The sequence below is a fragment of the Sinocyclocheilus anshuiensis genome, unplaced genomic scaffold (assembly GCF_001515605.1).
Source record: "Sinocyclocheilus anshuiensis isolate Anshui unplaced genomic scaffold, SAMN03320099.WGS_v1.1 scaffold23, whole genome shotgun sequence".
Lineage (NCBI taxonomy): Eukaryota > Metazoa > Chordata > Actinopteri > Cypriniformes > Cyprinidae > Sinocyclocheilus > Sinocyclocheilus anshuiensis.
The window spans coordinates 1565666-1581135 of record NW_015552545.1 but is presented as its reverse complement, the minus strand read 5'-3'; the positions used below and the strand labels follow the sequence as shown (position 1 = coordinate 1581135).

Here is a 15470-nt window from a genome sequence, read left to right as displayed (position 1 = left end):
TACTGTTAGTAGCCCCGTTCTGGCCGGGCCGAGTATGGTTCTCGGACCTGATTTCCCTTCTCGACGGCTCTCCGTGGGAGATTCCCGTCAGGAGGGACCTCCTCTCACAGGCGGAGGGCACGATTTATCACCCCCGCCCGGAGCTGTGGAAGTTATGGGTGTGGCCCCTGAGGGGGCACAACTAGTAGCTTCTGGTCTCTCAACTGAGGTTGTTGAGACCATCCTCCAATCCAGAGCTCCCTCCATGAGGAAACTGTACGCGTTGAAGTGGAAACTTTTCACTTCCTGGTGTAGAGATCACCAGCTCGACCCAGCTAACTGCCCAGTCGGTACAGTACTGAAGTTCCTGCAGGCCCGTTTCTCTACAGGATTAACCCACTCCACCCTGAAGGTCTACGTGGCTGCCATTGCGGCCTACCACGCCCCTCTCTGTGGCATCTCAGTGGGAAGACACCCCCAGGTTACACGTTTCCGCCGCGGTGCGCTGAGGCTGAGGCCTCTCGTACGATCACGTGTCCCCACGTGGGACCTAGCAGTGGTGCTAGAAGCTTTCTGTAAGCCTCCATTCGAACCTATCAAAGAGATTTCTGATCGCCACCTTACGATAAAGACTACCTTTCTGCTGGCGATATCTTCTCTTAAGAGAGTTGGGGATTTACAGGCCCTTTCTGTGGCCCCTTCCTATCTTGACTTTGCCGGTGGATAGTGGATGCCATCTCCATCTGTTATGAGTCCTCTGATCTCCCCTCGCCGTTAGGGGTCAAGGCTCACTCGACTCGAAGTGTGGCAGCCTCTAAGGCTTTTTTAGCGGGTGTGCCTATGCAGGACATCTGCAACGCTGCGGGGTGGTCCAGGCCCCTTACCTTTGTTAGGTTCTACGGTCTAGACATGCGAGCCACTCCTGGCTCTTCTGTTCTCTCGCCCTAGCTGTGCAGTCTTCCACACTAGGTAGAGACTTGGAAGTCTGGCAGCGTGGGCATTCTCATTCCCCTAGCGTATTCCGACGCAGCTCGAGTTCCTGAAGAGGAACGTCTCAGGTTACATATGTAACCCTGGTTCCTCGAGGGAATGAGACGCTGCGTCTCGGTGCCATACTTCCGGCGTCCCTGCCAGTGCTTGCTTCATTCCTAGAAGCTGATGCGGGCTTTGCCGCACGTGATTTTATAGCTTCCTGGTCATGACGTCACCCGCCCGTGACGTCCCGCTCAGCTATTGGACTGATTTCACATGTGATTCAGAGCTAGGTAGAGACTTGGAAGTCTAGCAGCGTGGGCATTCTCATTCCCCTAGCGTATTCCGACGCAGCTCGAGTTCCTGAAGAGGAACGTCTCAGGTTACATACGTAACCTGAGATGTTTTCTTGTTCTCCCATTCATTCACCCATCTGTGTGCACATTCATTGTTTTTTTTTTCTTCTTCTTTCATTGAAATGTTTGGTTTTATCATAAGATAATTTGAGTCACAAGATCAGTTGAACTGTCATATGCCTTTGCTGACCAAAATAGTAACACTTTATATGAAGCCCGTATTTATAATACATTATAAGAATATTCTTAAGGCATTATAATGAATGCATAATGTATATAAAAAAAAAATCATAATATGTTGTATCATCTCATGAGTAATCATAACAACAGTTTTAATGCATTATAATATTTACTTATTTGTGGTTATAGCTTTTAAGATATGATGATTTCTAATGCACAATGAACACAATGCATCCACTTAACTTACAATGGATTATATTTCCCATAGTTATAATGTATTATAAGTCTCATATCTTGCCATTGTTAACTTGTTACTTTACTTAAAGCAGACAAAGACCACTTATAAATAATAATAACAACAACAATAATAATAAAAATATTTTTTACTTGAACAGCCATTATATCAGATATCTGATCAGATGAATGTGTAATATGGCACATTTGATTGTAACTATATTTATTTTAATGTCAGTAAGATAGTTGTCACAAGGCGCGTTTCCATTACAGATCTGCGCAAAACTTTGGCGATATTTTATAAATGTCGATAAAAAAGTATTGCGAAATGACGGCGTTTCCATTAACCAATGTTATGAGACTTAAACGTAACCTTCTGCCTCTCGCGATAAGTCATGGCAATGGATTTTGGTGGGATGTTGGCTATATTTATTCAAAGGAGGCTTATGCGTGTATCCAGCCTGCATAAAAGCACACACCTCAGACACCCTCATTGTCCGGTCTTGTGTACACGTAGAGGACTCAGTGACTTTGCTACTACTGCCATCTGAATACTTCCTGCATTACTTACCGCCTGTGTTCCTCCTAGTGTCTCCTCGTCTCCAAGTGTCTCCTGTTTCTCCTAGTTCCCGGCTCGCTGAGGTGTGTGCTTCTCCTGTGTGCATTCCAGCTCCTGTAAAGCCAAAGACCCTGATTACTCCACTCGTCATATCCTTTGAGCTGTCCTACGAACTATTCACTCCCCATCTCATCATCTGGATCCTACACCCTCTGTGTAGGTACTCTGTGACCTAATAAAACTATTTGTAAATACTAACCTGTTGCGTCAGACCTCTTCCGTTACAGAAGACCGGACCACACAAGAAAATGGACTGGGCTGAGGACATTCTTCTAAACATCCAGCAGGATGGAAGGCCTTTGGAGCGATATGTGGAGGAGTTCCTGAGTGTCTTCCATCTGGTGAGCTGGTGTGATCATATGCTTAATGCTTGCTTACGGATGGGACTGGACGATGATAAATTGTTTCGATTTCTGTCTACTGTCGATTGTTATAGACCCGTAGCAGACTTTATAAATTATGTCCTCTATTTGAATGACTCCGATTTCTTTATTGACATGGAAGATAATCGTCTTGATCCCATCCGGAAGCATGTGGGCGCTCCAGCTCACTATAAACCAGCACCCTCCACATACCGCTCCAATGAGCCCGCTCCCTTCGTTCTACCCGTGCCTTCTGGATCCCGTCCAAGATCCATTCCAGCCCTCAGCCCAGAAAATAAGGCACCAGCGCTCCTGGATTTGGCGCTTCCTCTGGAGTTCTCGGCTCCTGTCCTCGCCCCGGAATCATCTCCAGAAAGTTTTCCTTCGTCTCCGCTGGTCCCGTCCAGCCCTCCTTCATCTCCTGATTCCCCTGAGGTAACCAGCCTTGCACCTCCAGTGCCAACTCCTCAAAAGCGCTTTGCTGTGCCTGCTCCTCCAGAGCGCCCTCCAGTGCCAGCAACACATATGCTCTACCTTGATCCCCAGTTCAGCCCAGGGATGGCTCCTGTTTTCCAGTTAAGCCCAGGACGGTCTCCTGTTCCCGAGTGTAGCCCAGGGAGGGCTCCTGTTTCCCCGGTAAGCCCAGGGAGGGCTACTGTTTCCCCGGTAAGCCCAGGGAGGGCTCATGATCCAGAGTATAGCCCAGGAAGGGCTTCTGTTTCCCCGTTCAGCCCAGGAAGGGCCCCTGTTCCCGAGTTAAGCCCACGGAGGGCTCCTGATTCCCCGTTAAGCCCTGGGAGGGCTCCTGATTCCCAGTACGCTCCAGTGTCGGCTCCAGCCCCAGAGCTCGCTCCAGTGTCGGCTCCAGCCCCAGAGCTCCCTGAAGTGCCCGCTCGTCCTGAGCGACCCCCCCCCAGGATACCTAGTTTTCCCCAAGAAAATTTTTTGGGGGGGGGCATATGCCCGCGGCTGTGGTGGCCGAGCCAGCTAAGGTCACGGATGATCCGCCATGGCCTCCCGAGTCCCCTGAACCGCCATGGCCTCCCGAGGTCCAGGATCCGCCATGGCGACCCGAGGCCCCTGCTCCGCCATGGCGACCCGAACTGCCTGCTCTGCCGAACTGCCTGCTCCGCCATGGCTCCCAGAGCTCCCTGATCCGCCCTGGAGGCTCTCCTTGGCTCCATCCTAGAGGACTCAATGACTTTGCTGCTACTTCCATTTGAATACTTCCTGCATTACTTACCTCCTGTGTTCCTCCTAGTGTCTCCTCGTCTCCAAGTGTCTCCTGTTCCTCCTAGTTCCCGGATTGCTGAGGTGTGTGCTCCTCCTGTGTGCATTCCAGCTCCTGTAAAGCCAAAGACCCTGATTACTCCACTCGTCATATCCTTTGAACTGTCCTACGAACTATTCACTCCCCATCTCATCATCTGGATCCTACACCCATACTCTGTGACCTAATAAAACTGTTTGTAAATACTAACCTGTTGCGTCAGACCTCTTCCGTTACAATAGTAAGATGCTGTACAGATTTTAAATAATGTCAATATATAAGACTTATAATCCATTATAAATTAAGTGGATTTAACATGGTGTTTATTGCGTGTTATAAATAATCATACTCATAAAAGTTATAACCACAAATAAGATATAACGTATTATAATTGTTGTTATGATTATGTATGAGATGAAATGCCATAATATATATATTTTTTTTATAATGCAGTATGCATTCATTATTATGCCTTAAGAATACCCTTATAATGTGTTATAAAAATGGGCTTCATTGAAAGTGTTACCACTGAAATAATAACTTCTCACTTAAATTCTCGATTCTTCATTAATTTTCATACAGGCTGTCTGTTGCCAACAAGAAAAGGAAAGCAATTGAAAGACTTTTGTGTGCAATGCATGAATGAGACATATAATTAAAAAAATTGAAATAATTTGCTCTTAGTAATAAGTATTCAACATGTCATGACATTTGTGAAACTGTTTCTAATATGCACCACTGATTCCACAGTAACACGTCATGATGCGTTTAGACTCTTGTTCTGATTTTTTTATAACAATGGTTTAAATATACAGTTAACCCAACAGTAATGTTTGCAGCAATTGCGTTATATGAAAAATGATGTTTTGACTTGTAAACCAATGCATAGACTCCCTCTTCAGTCTTGAAGAACCTACAAATGACTGCTAAACCTAACATAACTGTTTTTTATTCTCTTGTAGTCAAGCTAGAACAATAGTAGACGAGAATAATAGTTAGAAAGCTCTTATTATTGTGTTGGTGGTGTAAAATTATTCTCTCATTTATATCAGTGGCTCTTTCATTAAGATTATATAACAACAAGCACTTTTAATGAAATGCATTGAGACTCATATTGCAGTGTCTTAGATTCATTCATTAATTCCGACTGCTTCTATTTCGGCTACTGAATTATTGACCTATGTGCACTAATGAATACACATAACAAATGCAGCTCTAGAGATGCTGAATATTGGCATAAATGCATTTTCTGCAAAATTCCTTCAATAAAAAACAAAAAAACAACCAAAAAAACAGTGTGAGGTTCTTGGGAGATTAAAGTTGCATTCACATGTCACACATGCCATCTTCCCTTACAAACAAAAGTGAGTCTCTCAAATATCTCAAAGTCAGTTTTGTGTTGCACCACAAAATATTTATTCCGGTCATATAATGTTAGATGCTTGGGACATGGCTTCAGCATTACTGTGACTATTTCAAACACGTCTGGGAAATTAAATGTTCAGATGTAGCTAAGGTGACAGGAAATGCCCACCCTGCAGCGTTTCCACTGTCGTTTGTTTATTTGTCCTCTTCTTTTTTTAGAATTCCCACATCGCAATTTCCATTCGTTTCGAGAAAGACTAACCCTAAAGCACTAGGTATTTCACTCGTCCATGTCAGTAACCCTCACGCCATCGAGGAATGAAGAGTATGAGGTAGTTTCTCCTCATCAAGTGACAATTCTGAATTGACAGGGAGGCAGAGGAGTCGAGAGTTAACAGCTTCTTTTCCTAGGTAACCAGGGACATGCATTGATCCTTGGAATGCCATTTGGCCATTTGAATAGACTCGCCATGCTGGAGCTCTCATTACACGTCTCTTGCACCAGCATTCATGATCCCTGCTATTATACTAGAACAGCTGTTCCATCAAAAATGTATTAGATGTTTCGCCGAATGGCAAACAGCAAAATCGCAATGGGCTTTTAGACCAATTTTCATATCTTAGATCTTCACGGGTAACAGCTAATCCCAACTTTTCAGTGGAATTAAAATGTGATCGCTGGCTTTGTTTCATTTCGCCCCCATGAAAGTACAGTTTGTCCTCTTTCTTTCAAACAGATGTTTCTTGGATATCTGCCATCGCCTCCAGTGAGTCTCCAGTGGACGCCGGCTCCCCAACGAATCAACACGTCTTGCTCTCAGCCCACAATGTGAGTGCTGCCCGACGAGTCTCTGCGACAACAGGATTTTAAACCATGGCCATCAGCCAAGCCCTGCGAACTGGTCCGATCGGCATCTAGAGCTGCCCACCGCAAGAGAGAGACCTCTGGGTGAGCGAGAGCGGGAGTTCAAACTTTGCGACTCTTTAACATGAGAGCAGCTAGCAGCCCTGCCTGTCTGTCCCCTCTGCTGCTGTGCCTGTGTGTGCTCCAGAGGAGCTATGGGACCCCTTCTCCACCCAGCCCCACATTCATCCACAACCAGACCAAACTGCCCGATGGCAACAAGGACTCACACCATCGCCCTAAGCGAGGCTGGATCTGGAATCAGTTCTTCGTTTTGGAAGAGCACATTGGGCCGGATGCCCAGTATGTGGGGAAGGTAAGAGCCCTATTTTTGTTTCGATCTGTGTGCAGGTGTGGGAATTGTGGTTAAAACGCAGGTGATTATCTGAAACAAACTGAGCTGTTGTGTTTTGTATGGTTTGTTGAGCAAATGGTTTCTCGAAAGAGTGCTGTTTTAACCAGAGACAATGGCGGTGCATCATGTTTTTGGATTCTAATTGAAATGTGCAATGTCACCATGTTCTTGTAATCATATTTTCTTGGAAGTGAGTAAATAGTGCAGGTGACTAATCAGAAAAAAATATCCATGTTTCTCCGAACAGCATGTTTTTGTCAGAAAATTGAGTTGGCTTGCAAATTAAAGGCTGACCCGTTACATCCATCCTGCTAATAAGAGTGTAATTATTTTGACTGTCAACTACAGACAAACACAAGAATCCAGAGGCCTTTTTTGTCTGTTTATTTCATTGTCTTCATAAACAAGGTTTTAGACAGCTAACACTTTCTTATGATAATCATTTGGAGTACCTTTTATTCTGGGACTCTGGAAAAATTCCAGAAATCCCTCTGTGGCTTATGTACGTCAACAGAGGCATAATCAATTATTTTGCCCATTCGGTTCTGTGAAGACTGTCCTATGGAGTCAAATTAATGCCACATATAGCCTACTTGCAAAAGAAATGAAGTATTGCAAAAGAAAATAAAGTTTTGCAAACGAAAATGAAAGTATTGAGGAAAAAATAAATAAATGTGCTTTTTGCAAACAAAAATAAAGAATTGCAAAAGAAAATAAAGTTTTGCAAACGAAAATGAAAGTATTGAGGAAAAAATAAATAAATGTGCTTTTTGCAAACAAAAATAAAGAATTGCAAAAGAAAATTAAGTATTGCGAGATAAAAAATTTTGCAAACAAAAATAAAGAATTGCAAAATATGAATGAAACAGAGCAAAAGCAATGATTTTGCACCTCATATTTTCCATGGCCATAGCTATTAATTTATTTTAAACGCTGCTTTTATTTTGCGTTTCAGTCAAGTGTGAGCTCGCAATATCGTTTTTTCCCTTTGCACTTCACGTTTCTGTGCGTTTCACTTTCTGACATTTTGACATGGGGTGGAGTCAAGGGACTGGGGGAAAACCATGCATGTTTTAATGCTAGTCAAACGATCCACCCGCATGCCTCTGCTCAAAGATGATGCCTGGATCAGTTATGATCTGCGTCTCGGGCCGATGAGATAACTTCCAGGGAGGCGTGTCCTGTTGTACACACCCAGTCCCTTGACTCCACCCCAATGTCAAAACAATGCCAGAAAGTGAAACACACAGAAACGTGAAGCGCATTGGGAAAAAACGTAATCGTGAGCTCATACTTGACTGAAACAGAAAATAAAAGTAGCATTGCAAATAAATTAGGCTGCGTTTACACTTGGCATTAACATGCGACCTGTATCCGGATATTGTCCACATACACATTGAAAAGACAAGTGTAAACGCTCTTCTGATCGGAATGTTATCCAATCAGCGTGTCCTTGTCCAGAGGTAGTCGAGGACGCATTGTGATCGGATCTCAGTGTAATGTAAACGCAATCCAGCCATCGTGTCTGCATTCGCAATTTCGACATCACGCAAAACGCCGCCCCCTCTCTCCCGATCTGTCGGAAGAACAGAGTGCTAGTGAGACTCGTACATTTATTTTGATTTGTAAAATTTCCCACAACTGAAAATAGTTTTCAAAAGAAAACCCACCACTTCAGGTTGACTTTACACCGCAGACTAAATATTGCGTGGGAAATCCGATCTGATCAGATCCGATCGGTTATCCAGATCGAGAAGTCAGCTGATGTTGCCAAGTGTAAACGCGCCATGTCCTGATTGACTGATGATCCGATCTGCTTGATCAGATCATGGTGATCGCATGTTAATGCCAAGTGTAAATGCAGCCTTAGTAGATATGGCCGAGGAAAATATGAGGTGCAAAATCATTGCTTTTACTCTGTTTCATTTATATTTTGCAATTCTTTATTTTTGTTTGCAAAACTTATTTTTTTCTTGCAATACTTCATTTTCTTTTGCAATTCTTTATTTTTTGTTTGCAAAAAGTACATTTATTTTTTTCTCAATACTTAAATTTTAATTTGCAAAAATTTATTTTCTTTTGCAATACTTCAATTTTTTTGCAAGTATATGTGGCATTAATTTGACTCCATACTGGCCTACTCTGTCGGCTCAGATGAAACCGCAGAGTTTCATGGGTTGGAATAATACAGGGTGACACTGACAGCTTTTGACATTGGCTCAGTGAGGTGAAGGTTAATGTGAAGATAGTTACATTTATTTTGATTTGTAAAATGTCCCACAACTGAAAATAGTTTTCAAAAGAAAACCCACCACTTCAGGTTGACTTTACACCGCAGACTAAATATTGCGTGGGAAATCCGATCTGATCAGATCCGATCGGTTATCCAGATCGAGAAGTCAGCTGATGTTGCCAAGTGTAAACGCGCCATGTCCTGATTGACTGATGATCCGATCTGCTTGATCAGATCATGGTGATCGCATGTTAATGCCAAGTGTAAATGCAGCCTTAGTAGATATGGCCGAGGAAAATATGAGGTGCAAAATCATTGCTTTTACTCTGTTTCATTTATATTTCTTTATTCTTTATTTTTGTTTGCAAAACTTATTTTTTTCTTGCAATACTTCATTTTCTTTTGCAATTCTTTATTTTTTGTTTGCAAAAAGTACATTTATTTTTTTCTCAATACTTAAATTTTAATTTGCAAAAATTTATTTTCTTTTGCAATACTTCAATTTTTTTGCAAGTATATGTGGCATTAATTTGACTCCATACTGGCCTACTCTGTCGGCTCAGATGAAACCGCAGAGTTTCATGGGTTGGAATAATACAGGGTGACACTGACAGCTTTTGACATTGGCTCAGTGAGGTGAAGGTTAATGTGAAGATAGTAGAGTTTATGAAGAAATGGCTGAGCAGCCATCAATTGTCTACACCTACATCCCTCAGGAACTGAGCCAAGTGTGTGTGTGCCATGTTTCCTCAGCACCATTGGACAGGTTTGCTTCAGATCTGCCCAGTTGAGTGTAAAGATGAGTGCTAGGGATAATAAATTATTCCAGTTGTATAACGGTTCCATTTATCATGATTTTAGTACTTTTAAGAAATAAAAATAAATTTCATTTCCAAATGGTGATGTCAATAACAAGTAAATTTACAACAATTAAATTTACATTCTTTTAGTGGCAACATTAATACAGTTCAATAATTGGCCTTAGCTATGTACAACAATATTAAACAAACAAAATACTATATGTGGTAATGTATTTCATTCATTGATGTTTACAAAATTCTACTGACAATATATTAAATATTTATATTTAGCTGAAAGTTGTAATTTAAACCAGTACACTAGATTAGTTAAGGATACAAGTTATTCGTTCATAAGAGTCATTTGTTTGGGAATCTAATTAATCCAGTTGTACTGTAAATGATTCTAAGTCACTGAAAATAATCAGATCATAAGAGTCATTTGTTTGGGAGTCTGACTAATCTGGTTGCGCTGTAAGATTTAGATTCACTGAGAAGAACTGACTCATAGGAGTCTTTTTTACAAGAAAAGAACAGATTCATTTTGAGAGTCATTTGTTCTGTAGTTGGACTACACTGGTTGTGTTGTATGATTTTGATTAACTGATAAGAACAGACTTATGGGAGTTATTAGTTCAGGAGTCTGAATATAATGGTCCTGCTGTATAATTTTAATTCACTGAGAAGAACTGACTCATAAGGGTCATTATTTCTCTAACTAGAAAACCAGGAAGTTTTTTCTTCTTTTCTTCTTCTTCTTTTATTTTCTTTTTTTCAGGAAATACTATGTGATTTTGATTCTCTAAACTGAGCTGACTCATAGGAGTAATTGTTTATGTAATTGAACTACTGGTTGAGATGTATGGTTTTGATTCACTAAGAACCAATTCATTAGAATCATTTGTTCTGTTTCTGTCAGGACCACTATCGTCAAAGATGATTGACAATTAGCATACAGTTTGGATTGGCGGTATGGTTCCATTCTGGGCCAAGAACTCCCTGCGCATCCATGCAGCCTAGCATGGATGAGAGCAGGGAGAGCAGCGATAACCGCCCCCCGGGGTAAACAGAACAGAACCAACATAAATGTATTGCAGATATCGTTAAAGTTCAATAATGTTATGTACACATTTTAGAATTAGTCTGATTCAAAGGAGAATCAGAAGGCTGAATCCTGACTGACAGAGGAGGAGTTGGGGATGGAGGAGGGTAATTAGCTATTGAGCAATGCGAAAACTGCTGATACTACTGCGGGACCTTATATATGAATACTTAGATAGGTGTCGTATTCCCATAGGTTGATGGGGATCAGCTGAGAGTCAGCTGATGCGAGCTTGACTAACGTGACCTGCCAGAACTAACGCTACGCTTGATAATTGCACTTCACTGTGCTGTATTGGTTTTAATTCACTGACAAGAACAGACTCATAAGAGTCATTCTTTCAGGAGTCTGACCACACCAGTTGCACTGTATGAATTTGATTCACTGAAAATAACTGACTCATAGGAGTCTTTTTTCCAAGAAAATAACAGATTCATTTTGAGAGTCATTTGTTCTGTAATTGGACTACACTGGTTGTGTTGTATGATTTTGATTAACTGATAAGAACAGACTTATGGGAGTTATTAGTTCAGGAGTCTGAATATAATGGTCCTGCTGTATGATTTTAATTCACTGAGAAGAACTGACTCACAAGGGTCATTATTTCTCTAACTAGAAAACCGGGAAGTTTTTTTCTTCTTTTCTTCTTCTTCTTTTATTTTCTTTTTGTCAGGAAATACTATGTGATTTTGATTCACTAAACTGAGCTGACTCATAGGAGTAATTGTTTATGTAATTGAACTACTGGTTGAGATGTATGGTTTTGATTCACTAAGAACCAATTCATTAGAATCATTTGTTCTGTAATTGCACTTCACTGTGCTGTATTGGTTTTAATTCACTGACAAGAACAGACTCATAAGAATCATTCTTTCAGGAGTCTGACCACACCAGTCGCACTGTATGATTTTGATTCACTGAAAATAACTGACTCATAGGGGTCACTGAATCACTGAGAAGAACCGATTCATTCGTTCTGTAATTGGACTACTCTGGTCGAACTGCATGTTTTTGATCCACTGATTAGAACTGGCTCATAAGAATCATTCTTTTGGGAGTCTGACTACACCAGCTGTACAATTTTGATTCTCTGAGAAAAACCGACTCAGAGGAGTCATTAGATCAGGAACTGGACAAGACTAGTTACATCATAAGTAGTCTTTTTAAACATAGTCTTTAAAAGTCACTGGAGTCAATTCAACTGAGCTCTTCCTGCAACAGAGCAGACTCGGTTAGACCCTGTCTGGGAGACTTTTGACTAACATCAAAAAGGAAACTCAGTATGACAACATTCTTACTTGTATTGAACCGCAAATCATGAAGCCAAACAGTGCCCTTGTTCTGCTCACATGGGTGCCACTTAATTTTGTGCTGCTGTGGTGTTACCTGTCTGTAAAAGATTTGAGTGAGCTGAATATTTTCTCTCAGACCTTCTTAAACTGCAATGACAGAAATGGGTTGAGGCTCTCAGTAGCTTCACACCTTCTCCTGCTTGGTCCCTCCAGACCACCATCTCTCTCCCCACTTCAGTTGTCAGGAAAAAAGAGGTTTTGGGGGCCCAGGCAGACCTGTTCTACTAAAACCCTGCCTGTCCTCAAATATCTAGTGATAGGAACATAAACTATGTCACTTTATAAAAACAGATGAGAAATTTCAGTGGGACCAAGTTTTGTGGGTTAGAAATTGAGCATAAAGGGAGGATATTTGGTTAGAAAGAAATTATCCTGAAATGTGTTGGATGAAAAACAATTCAACACCCGCAGAGCTCTGGAAACTAGTGATATTGTTGCTTTTTGGTCACTACATTTTAAAAGAATTTATGGTAAATTACAAAAAGCACATTAATAAGGTATGATTTTTAAGGTTTTCTAAAGATTTTATTCATTATGTTCTTACCAGGTCAATGTATTTTTGCCTCATTTTGAAGGGGAAGGACGTAAACAGTGTTATTTTTTTGTTATTATTATTATAATTAATAATTATTAAATAAGTTGACATGGTTTTTGTTGTAATCATAGATTTTTGTCTTTTTATTAGATTTGTCTTTTGTTATTTTAATTCAATTAGTATTTCGTCATATTTCATTTATTAATTTTAGGCATTTTTTCTGACTAAAATGGCATATGTTTGTATAGTCTATGAAAATAACCATGTAGTTGATAATAACGTGCAAAATGACATCTGTCTAACTATAGCAGACCAAATTTTCAATCAAGAGGACTCAAAAAGGGGATGAAATATAAAAATGTATAAATATAAGTTTTAAGTCAAAACGTGACTGTTAATTAAAGCAAACTATCCAAGTACTTGAATGTTCATTCAATGTTCTTTCACCACTGAACCCTTCAGCAAACACTATATCGTGATTTGCAAAAGAGCATCAGCCAAATTAAAAGAAACTATTTTTTTTTCTTTTGTCAAGTAGCATTATGCTCATTGTCTGATTCTTGTCATAGAAGTGATACATCAGTGGTATCCATTGGTTACACAATCTACACAATAGCAGATGAAGTTTCTGGCTGAGCGAGAGACAAAACACTCTCATGAGGTTCAATTCAGCTGCTCTTTGATTTATTCCACGCGTCTCTTTTATATTAAATTAATAACGTGAAAATGTTGACAGCACATACTCGAGCACTTCTTCAGTTTGAAAAAAAGCAAAACAAAAAAATATTTGTTTAGTGTATTTTTGCTTAGCAGATACAATTTGTTCTTCATACTGTAGATTATTGCTGTGGTAAATATGCTCCCTTTTCATGTGGAAAAGCACATACGCACACACACACACACATCCAGAAAGAGATGCATATGCACACAAACAGCTTAAGCTTTGAAATTTGTAATAGAGAGCTAGCAAGCTGCTGGCACTCTGGAAGGTCTCTTTCTCTGTTAATCTCTTTACCAGCAGACTGGTAGCACACATTAGTGTGAGTGTGTGATAACTAGAGAGGGTCTACAGTAACATAAACTTTGGAGTAGAGGAAGACAAATAGAAACCAGTTCGCTGCAGTTCTATTGGAGTCTGTTTGGCTGATGAATATCTGTCACTGCAGCTTTTAAGATGGAGGATTACATTAAACCACTCAGCTCCTTCTCACTAATGGCAAATTACCAAACTCAGTGCCGCCCATGCACGCTTCCTTATTCTGACATGAAGGGCTCTTGGTGCAGTGTAAAATTGACCTTTCCATCAGCACGCCAGCTTTAATTTGCGGTTAGCGGCGAAGGCTGAGCCCTGATTTAATCAGTCCTTTCCTTCTTGTAGCGTGGGCAGTTTATCAAGTCCCTGCACAAGGCAACCTGTGCTCTTAGGTCTGCGGCAGCAGTAACCGCAAACCCTGCATCATGGTCATGTCTGCAGAAAGAATTGTTTTCCGTATATATGTTCTTTCAGTGCAGTCTTAATGCAGACATTCCTATGAATATTAAAAAGACTGTCGGAATGAGGTCGGTCAAAGCAAGACACCTCTAATGAGGGGCTTGTTTTGACAATATAGGGCATTGTTTCTTCAAAGTCTCATTTATATGTTTGCACACTAAAATGCACTCTTAAAGGGATAGTCCACTTTAAGAGTCCAATGAAACATCTGTCATTTACTCACCCTCAAGTCTTGAATGACTTACTTTCTTCCGTGGAACATAAAAAAGTTATTTAAAAATGTTGGTAACCAGTTTTGGTTTCTATTGACTATCATTGTATTTGTTGTCCATGCAATGAAAGTCAATGGGGACAAAAACTGCTTGATTACCAATATTCTTTTAAATATCTTCTTTTTTTTCCATAGAATAAAGTCATATAGGTTTGGAACAACACAAGGGTGAGTAAATTATGACAGAATTTTCATTTTTGGGTGGACTATTCCTTTAAAGTCAGCATGAAATGGAAGCTGCAGTATTTTCTTCCTTATTGTGAGATCAGAGTGAAACGTCTCGGTTACGTATGGTAACCTTCGTTCCCTGAAGGAGGGAACGGAGATGTCACGTCGGATGACCGACGAATTGGGATCTCGCTTAGAGAGACCAATCTACTTCGAGTGTAAACTAAACGAGCCAATGCACATTGGCATAAGTATAAGTAGGCAGCAGATGCAGTGCATATTCAGGTTTTCGCTGAGGAGCCGAGCCGATGACCGACGAACTGGGATCCCTAACAAAGGGCCACAGGTACTGCCCCTTCCAGTGTCCCGTGGAAGCCACCTGCACCCCTACTTTTTGGCGTAGGCCAGGGCTTACCACAAGAGGACCAGCTACTGCTGTGGCCACTCAGTGCTTCTACTTGATTGAGGTGAGAACACAGGAGCATACCGGCTCCACACGAAGGCTATAGAATCTAGCAAACGTGTTAGGGGTCGCCCAGCCCGCAGCTCTACAGATATCTGCCAGCGAGGTGCCACGAGCCAGCGCCCAGGAGGATGCAACACTTCTAGTTGAGTGAGCTCGCAACCTGAATGGGCAGGGCACACCCTGTGCCTGATAAGCCAGGTTGATGGCATCCACTATCCAATGGGCCATCCTCTGCTTAGAGACGGCATTCCCCTTCTGCCGGCCTCCATGACAGACAAGAGCTGGTCTGAGGTCCTGAAGCTTTGTGTCCGGTCTACGTAGCACCTTAAGGCTCAGACAGGACAGAGCTTTGCTAGGGCTGGGTCTGCCACCTCCAAGGGCAGTGCTTGCAGGCTCACCACCTGATCCCTGAAGGGAGTAGCGGGAACCTTGGGCACATAGCCGGGCCGGGGCCTCAG

At 41.5% G+C, this 15470-nt stretch overlaps 1 protein-coding gene across 2 annotated transcripts in view; it reads left to right on the top strand.

Annotated features, from left to right (window-relative positions):
• Positions 1 to 15470, top strand: part of LOC107664087 (cadherin-18-like) — a 66789-nt gene that overhangs the window by 7838 nt on the left and 43481 nt on the right. For both annotated transcript variants that reach the window (XM_016454546.1, XM_016454545.1), the window contains exon 2: positions 6075 to 6557. In XM_016454546.1, the coding sequence (XP_016310032.1) occupies positions 6327 to 6557 (231 nt within the window). In that variant the 5' untranslated portion in view covers positions 6075 to 6326. The remainder of the gene's footprint in view (positions 1 to 6074; positions 6558 to 15470) is intronic.